The sequence below is a fragment of the Asparagus officinalis genome, chromosome 6, assembly GCF_001876935.1.
Source record: "Asparagus officinalis chromosome 6, Aspof.V1, whole genome shotgun sequence".
NCBI classification, from domain to species: Eukaryota; Viridiplantae; Streptophyta; class Magnoliopsida; order Asparagales; family Asparagaceae; genus Asparagus; species Asparagus officinalis.
In genome coordinates, this window is record NC_033799.1 from 48,891,744 (window position 1) to 48,900,071 (window position 8,328).

The following is an 8,328-nucleotide window of genomic DNA, read 5'->3' on the forward strand; positions in this document are numbered from 1 at the left end:
GGAAAACAATCTATACTATTTGAAGGGTAAGATAATTACAAGGGGTCTGGCAGCTTCTATCACTACAGAGGAGGACACTATCACTTTATGGCATATGAGACTTGGACACACAGGTGATAAGTCCCAACAGTCATTACAAAACATAAGCTATTGAAAGGTGCCAAGACCTGCAAGATAGAGCTGTGTGAGCATTGTGTACTTGAGAAGAAGACTAGAGTGAAGTTTGACACCGCTATTCACAACACCCGAGGTACATTAGATTACATTCACATAGATGTTTGGGGTCATTCCAAGAACACATCTCTTAATGGGGTCAATTATTTTATCACTTTCATTGATGATTATTCCAGGAGGAATTGGGTATACCCTATGAAGCATAAACATCAGGTCCTTGATATTTTTGTGGAGTGGAAAAGGAAGTGGAGCTACAGACAGATAGAAAGGTAAAGACTCTACATTCAGATAACGGTGGAGAGTACAAGAGTGATCCATTTATGTAGTTTTGTCAGGATTACAACATTAGAAGACACTTCACAGTTCGAGAGACACCACAACAGAATAAGGTGGCTGAAAGATTAAACCGTACCTTGCTGGAGAATGTGTGATGTATGATGACACAGAATGGATTGCCTAGATTCTTTTGGGCCGAGGCGTTGGTTTATGTGAGCCATCTCGTGAATATGTTACCGTGTACTGCGATAGACAGGAAGACTTTTTTGGAGCGTTGGTTTAGTTCGGTGGCTAGTGACTATGAGTCACTTCGGATATTTGAGTGTCCAGCTTATTACTATGTCAGCGATGATAAATTAAATTCGAGGGCGAGGAAAGCTGTCTTTGTGGGATTTAGAGATGGAGTTAAAGGCTTTAAGTTATGGGATCCACAAGACAAGAAGATAGTTATTAGCAGAGATATCACATTCGATGAGGTGTACATAATGAGGCCTTGAGTCCCTCAACAGGTGGAGGGAGACCAGACAGTTGAGATATCACAGCAGGTGAAGGATGATGTGACTCCACCCACTCCAGATAACATTGTATCCATTGAGGCTCCTAAAAGCAGTCTTTGTGGGATTTAGAGATGGAGTTAAAGGCTTTAAGTTATGGGATCCACAAGACAAGAAGATAGTTATTAGCAGAGATATCACATTCGATGAGGTGTACATAATGAGGCCTTGAGTCCCTCAACAGGTGGAGGGAGACCAGACAGTTGAGATATCACAGCAGGTGAAGGATGATGTGACTCCACCCACTCCAGATAACATTGTATCCATTGAGGCTCCTATAGAGGTGACACTGGGAGGAGATGAGATGACAGCCGGACAGATAAAGGATACAATAGATGGTGAGACTCAAGAGCAGGGTCACGTTTCAGGGGTCCATTGCAATAGATTGACCGAGGAGGGTGATTCTCGGCCAGCTAGGATTGCTGCATCCAATTGTCGGAGATTTGTGAGAGATCTAGAGCTTTATTTTAGGGTTTGATCGGTAAGATTTATAACCCTATTTGTATTCTCTTGATTTCTAATAGTAAGAACTCCCCCCCCCTCCTTGCCCCGTGGACGTAGGCAACTTGCCGAACTACGTTAAACTCGTTGTCTTGCTGTGGTATTGTGTTTGGCTTATTAGTTGTGATTTATCTCTTGTTCTTATTCGTGTCGCTTCGAGGCTTCCGCCGCGCACAATAGCAAGTTATAACAATGTCCACTTGTGGAGTAAAACCATAATGCAGCTTTGTATAAAAGATCTTGGACCGATTCTTCAATGTCCTAAATGAAGCTTCTATTTTGGACCTAAGAGAGGAATATCATAAATTAAATAATTCCCTTCTATTTTTCGTAGTGTTCCTAATATATTCTTTGAGATGATATCATACACCATGATGTAGAGAGATGAATCCTAGCATTGTAGTATATCCTGCATCACAAAAATAATATTTACCTACATTTGCTTAACATAATTAATTAGTAGTCATTCAATTATTAACTATCAAATTACTAATTAAGTTTAAATTACATTGCTCATGAACCCTCAAATCATGAGGTTATGATATGGATAACACATCTTGAAGGATCCTATAGTCATTTGCATATTCTTCTCATCCTACTGACACATAGGCGAACAATTTATTAGGGGTGCAGACTATAAGAAAATTTTATGACCTCTAGTACTACAAGTATAGATGGCAACCTTGCAGACTATAAGACCATCTCCAATGGCAAGGCAAATATTGCCTTTCTCTCTCCTTCCACCTCACTTTATTCTCTCTCCACATCACTTGCCTTTTCCAATTGCCTTTCAACTCCACAACAACTAGTTTTTCAAAAATTAACTCACTTTATCTTTCCTCCACATCACTCAACCATATACCCCACCATATTTATTCATCCTATTATTCTTATTTTTTATATATTTTAATCGTTATTATATTTACTAATATATTTATAATTATAAAATTTAATTTTTATTATGTAATAAATAATATGTATTTTTTAATAATTTATAATTTTCAAAAAACTTAATTTTTAATGCAATAATTAATATATTAATTTTATAAAAGAAAACAACACACACTATTATTAATGTAGTGGTAAACCAAACATACATAATTTATTGAAAACGTACAAGAAAAAACACACCAAACATACATAGTTTATTGAAACATGCAAGAAAAAACACACCAAACATTGAAAGTTTTTGACATTTCTATTCGAAGGTTGCTCCAAATTTTTGCCAAATGTGCTCGACGAGATCCTTTTTCAACTGAATGTGTTTGGCCCTATCACGTAGATCGGCTCTAGTATGAATATCCGATTCGGCTCGGGCTTGAACGTGCACTTCAAATTGTGGCAACACTTGTGTTTGGACATTGAAAGAGGAGCTAGAGCTAGCGCTAGCATTGTTCGATGGTTCGAAGTAAATATTTTCCCAGTTCCGCGAATATGTATCTCGTTCATCCTCGACTATCATGTTATGTAAAATAATGCAAGCCCTCATTATTTTACCTAAGACCTCAATGTCCCACATTCTAGCGGGCTGGCGAATAATAGCAAATCGTGCTTGGAGAACCCCAAATGCGCGTTCCACATCCTTCCTACATGATTCTTGTTGTTTGGCAAACAACTGCGCTTTGTTGCCTTGGGGCAATTGAATTGATTGGACAAAGACAGGCCATTTCGGATATATTCCATCTGCAAGATAGTAAGCACGATTGTATTGTCGCCCATTGACAATGAAATTCACCTCCGGGGCTTCACCGGACTCAATATCGTCAAATACCGGTGACCTATCTAGTACATTAATGTCGTTCAATGTACCTGGCAAACCAAAAAAAGCATGCCATATCCATAAATCAAAAGATGCCACTGCCTCAAGGATAACTATTGCCGTCCCCTTGTGTCCACTAGTAAATTGCCCTTGCCAAGCCTTAGGACAATTCTTCCATTGCCAGTGCATGCAGTCGATACTTCCAATCATTCCGGGGAAACCACGCTCCTGACCAACTTGGAGTAACCTCTGCACGTCTTCCACATTTGGACGTCTTAAGTATTCATCTTGAAACAAAGCAATTACCCCATCGCAAAAATTGCGAGTGCACTCAATTGTGGTGGATTCTCCAATCTTCACATACTCATCACATGCATCTGCGGCGACTCCGTATGCAAGCATGCGGATGGCAGCTGTACACTTTTGGATAGGTGACAAGCCCAATTTTTTTGAATTATCACGCCTTAGAGTGAAGTAGTTGTCATAATTTGATAATGCGTCTACAATTCGTAGAAACAATGACCTTTTCATTCGATATCTTCGGCGAAACTGCATGTCGGAGTAAGTGCATGACTCGTCGAAGTAGTCGGCCATGAGCCTTTGATGGGCTGCTCCATGATCCCTATGCAGATATTTTTTTTTTGTGTGGTCGTTCGTTTCTATGTTGTAACTCTTCAAGAAGTTGTTGTTGCCTATCGAGTATGGAATTTTCCAACTCCCATTGTCGTTGGACCTCTTCAAGGTTAACCATATTTGGGGGTAGATCCATTGGATGATAATTAGAGGAAAGTATGAAGTAAAATGCTTTGGTTGATATTCATATGATGTGCACTACCAGATTTATAGTGAATGAGCTCCGGATTCCATTCAATTTAGTTAACTAAATTGAATATGAAGATAAGATATTGAGTAGTCATAGTCTTGTCTGAGCTAGTGGGTTGATTATTGATTTTGGAGTGTAATGCAGTGAGTAGTCATAGTCTTGTCTGAGCTAGTGAGTTGATTATTGATTTTGGAGTTTAATGCAGTGAGTAGTCATATCCATGTCCTTATATTCGTCAGAATGTGTAGTCACACAATATTCAAACAACACTATTATTCAAACAAAACATCGTAATTCAAACAACACTCTTATTCAAACAACATGCTTACTAAAGAACATACATCACGACAATAAAACACACATTATTATGAAGAACACGCAATTCGATAATAATACACGGAATATGCAAACTAGTTCCCAAACAATTCCTTCTTCAACATACTATACGCCGCTTCATCTTCATCATCTCGGGCCTCTTTGTTCTTCAAGCTCAACCACATCTCTAACTTCTTATTACGATTGTACTCCTGGATAGCTGAGACTTGAGTCGCCCTGTATTGTTCATTAGCGTCACGACGAGATGCTAAATCGGACAACTCTTCCTGAATGGTAACCTTTGATTTTCTTGAAGTTGATGATTTACTAGATGAAGCTCTAGCTTTCTTCTTTGTTGCATCCCTACCTTCCGGACGTACAAGGGAATGAATAGCAGAATCAACGTCATCGCTACCACTCTTTCTCTTAGATCCACTACTTCCAGATTCAGTTGCTCCTGTGATATATTTGGGTTGGTGACGAACCAACTTCCACTCATCCAACAATTAAAACTTTGTACCTTGGTTTTCACTGTACAACTCTAGACCTTTGGATATGTAGTCATTGTCTGACCAACCACTACGTCTCTCCCTAGTAGCAGCACTATAACAACCAACAAAGTTACTAATCTTCTTGTTGAGGTCACGAAAATGACTTTGACATTTTACAATGTTCCTCTGTATCCCACGATCGGAGTTCTCATTCACGTAATCAGAGATTTTGCCCCAAAAAGTATCACCCTTTTGATTTGAACCCAATTCACTGTCAGTACTGTAGTGGAAATAACCAGTTAATAACAACTTGTTCTCTTCAAAAGTCCAACTGGCGTAATTTCCTTTCTTCGCTGATTGTTGGGTTGGAGCTTCAAAACTGTGGGGAGTATCCCCACCAAGTTCTCCCAGAGAGATTTGTGTAGAAAATTGTGGGATATCAGTGGATCCACTACTAAAGCGAGGTGTGTTTGGCTCACTAGTCGGTTCAATGTTTGGAAAATTGACATGAGATGGAAGAGAGCTGTTTCCAGGAACTGGTTGATAGCCATATGGCATATAAGGATGATTATACGGGTATTGCATTCCATAAATTGGTGGCATCATATTAGGATTTTGATAGCCATATGGCATGTAAGGATGATTTTCAGGCCGTTGTGTATTTGGATTTTGAGGTTGCATATTCGGATTTTGAGATTGGTTTGGATAGTTGTAATTTGGGAGAAAGTTTAAGTTAACTGAAGGATCCATGAAGGATGTTGAAGATGGAAGAAGAAGAAAAAAATGAGAGGGTGAGAATGTGGAAGTTGGTAATATAAGGAATGAAGTGAGTAAAAACTTGATTTTTTTTTGTGTCCAAATAACATAAACTCAAGCTCTATTTATAGACCTTGAAAAATAAAAAATAAGGATGAAAAAAAATAATTAATTTAGAGCAATTATTGATATAAAAAAGTCATTTAAATAATGGAAGAAAGAAAAACAAAAGAAAAACAAAAAAAAACAAAAGACATTCTCTTTTGTGAACATGGACACGCGCCTGTGTCCCTCTCACTGTCCTAGCTTCGCTGACGTGGCGCAAGGAGATTGGTTAATGCATTTTTTTGAGAGCTGTTTCCAGGAACTGGTTGATAGCCATATGGCATATAAGGATGATTATACGGGTATTGCATTCCATAAATTGGTGGCATCATATTAGGATTTTGATAGCCATATGGCATGTAAGGATGATTTTCAGGCCGTTGTGTATTTGGATTTTGAGGTTGCATATTCGGATTTTGAGATTGGTTTGGATAGTTGTAATTTGGGAGAAAGTTTAAGTTAACTGAAGGATCCATGAAGGATGTTGAAGATGGAAGAAGAAGAAAAAAATGAGAGGGTGAGAATGTGGAAGTTGGAAATATAAGGAATGAAGTGAGTAAAAACTTGATTTTTTTTTTTGTGTCCAAATAACATAAACTCAAGCTCTATTTATAGACCTTGAAAAATAAAAAATAAGGGTGAAAAAAAATAATTAATTTAGAGCAATTATTGATATAAAAAAAGTCATTTAAATAATGGAAGAAAGAAAAACAAAAGAAAAACAAAAAAAACAAAAGAGATTCTCTTTTGTGATGGACACGCGCCTGTGTCCATCTCAATGTCCCAGCTTCGCTGACGTGGCGCAAGGAGATTGGTTAATGCATTTTTTTTGTTTTTTTTAATGGAAGCTGCTGACAACCCGTACCATTGGAGAAAATTAACCGGTAGGCAAATTTTGCCTTTTCTCTCTCCACCTTTTCATTTGCCTACCCAATTGTTAGCCATTGCACCCAATAACATACCCAATTGTTAGCCATTGGAGATGGTCTAAGAAAAATTTACGACCTCCAGTACTACTAGTATAGATGGCAACCTTGCATCGACATGTGTTCAACCGATCATACAAACGCAATCCTATATAATAATAAAAAATGCCATCATATTACATCCTAAGCATTGAGGACTACTTTATTAATATTTATTTAAGAATGGATAGATTACCTTGAAATAAGTGTAATATGAAGGGTTGTTGGCAATCTCAAAAGGTATGTCAATTAGTGCTTGCCTCGTGTAACGAGGACATAACTAACAAATGGCTTCTAACACATTATGTATCTACTTACTGTTTTCCTTGACAAAATGAAGTTCAATCTTATATTTCTGTTTTTCATTTTATGACCCATTATGTTAAAAAACATAGCAAGTTCTTCTTTCACTTCTTGGTTTCAGGTATATCTAATTAGACGTTTCCTCATCATCAACATTGATAGCTTAAACAAAGTGTCTTAACGCATTCTTACGTAATCTAGACAACTATCACTAAAACCATTCATCTATCTATCCATATGATAACTTCTCATTTCATTTCTCATAACCCTATGTATTGAATTTGATACTCTAGTTTTATGAGTGACAGCCCTCCATCTAGAGATCATCCTCATAGTCCTCCATCTAGATATCATCTCTGGGCCATGCTAACAATTGGTATCAAAACAGTCATTACATCCCCAAACATTATCCTCATAACCATTCCTTCCTCCACATTATCCATATACAAGACCCAAATGACATTAACATACTATAATTTGTTCATAAATAGGAAGGTACATAATCATATAATACCAAAGATAATGAGCATGCAAGTAATATCTATACATGTTTTAATACCTATTACAAGAAATCGAAACTGAAAATACTAACATTAAACAAAGATATGACTTATAAAGTAGTAAAATTTTGTTTTTTATTTTTTGCATGCATCAAATTAACACAATCTAACAATTATTAAAAATTAAAGAAAATTATTAATTAATTACTAAAACTATGATTGTCTCTTGCATGCACAAGCATTGAGAACTACCAGAACTTGTGATTTTTTTTGCTTGAATGGAAGTAGGATGTAAATAAACAAAAACTATCAGCTCTCAATATCAATTAATAACAATATTTCCATATGCACATTAGATAGCCCCCCATATAGAATCTGAATATATAACATCTTTAAAAGTTTGTAACGTCCTATTTTTAATTTTATATTTCTCTTGTTTTCCTCAAGATACCTTTTACTATTGGAACTTGAAAGTAGAGAAGAGCGAAGTATTTCTTTGAGGAGGGCTCTGGTAATGGGTAAGAAGTTTGATATTTCCTTTTCTTTTGTTGTATATTCTCAAGGAGATTACTCACCATTTATAGGGGCTAAACCCACTATCTCAACAAACCCCTCAGATCTTCCCCTTGAGAGATATTCTCTCAACAAACCCACGTTCAAAATTTTCACAATTTTTTCTACTGAGAAAAGTTGATTTGGTCATATTTGACTGAGTCAAGCTAACATCTCCCACTTGACCAAATTAACCAAATGACATGCCTCCCACTATCCGTGAGATCAGATGTTTCTTCTTATCATTATTCTCA

The 8,328-nt window shown here is 37.0% G+C and overlaps 1 protein-coding gene across 1 annotated transcript; it reads right to left on the minus strand.

Annotated features, from left to right (window-relative positions):
- On the minus strand, window positions 2,577–5,574 carry LOC109846156. The gene is made up of 3 exons (XM_020415379.1): window positions 4,923–5,574; window positions 4,530–4,769; window positions 2,577–3,956 (listed from the first exon to the last, which is right to left on the minus strand). Exons 1-3 carry the CDS (start codon window positions 5,572–5,574, stop codon window positions 2,704–2,706), a joined length of 2,145 nt encoding a protein of 714 aa, XP_020270968.1. The 3' UTR covers window positions 2,577–2,703.

Excerpts from the sequence above, each read along its gene's own strand:
- LOC109846156 (XM_020415379.1), bottom strand. The coding sequence starts at position 5,574 with ATGCAACCTCAAAATCCAAATACACAACGGCCTGAAAATCATCCTTAC. Across the intron at positions 4,770-4,922 it reads GTTGTACAGTGAAAACCAAG|GTAGGGATGCAACAAAGAAG; the intron begins GTACAAAGTTTT and ends TACGTCCGGAAG. Across the intron at positions 3,957-4,529 it reads TGAAGATGAAGCGGCGTATA|GCAACAACAACTTCTTGAAG; the intron begins GTATGTTGAAGA and ends CATACTCGATAG.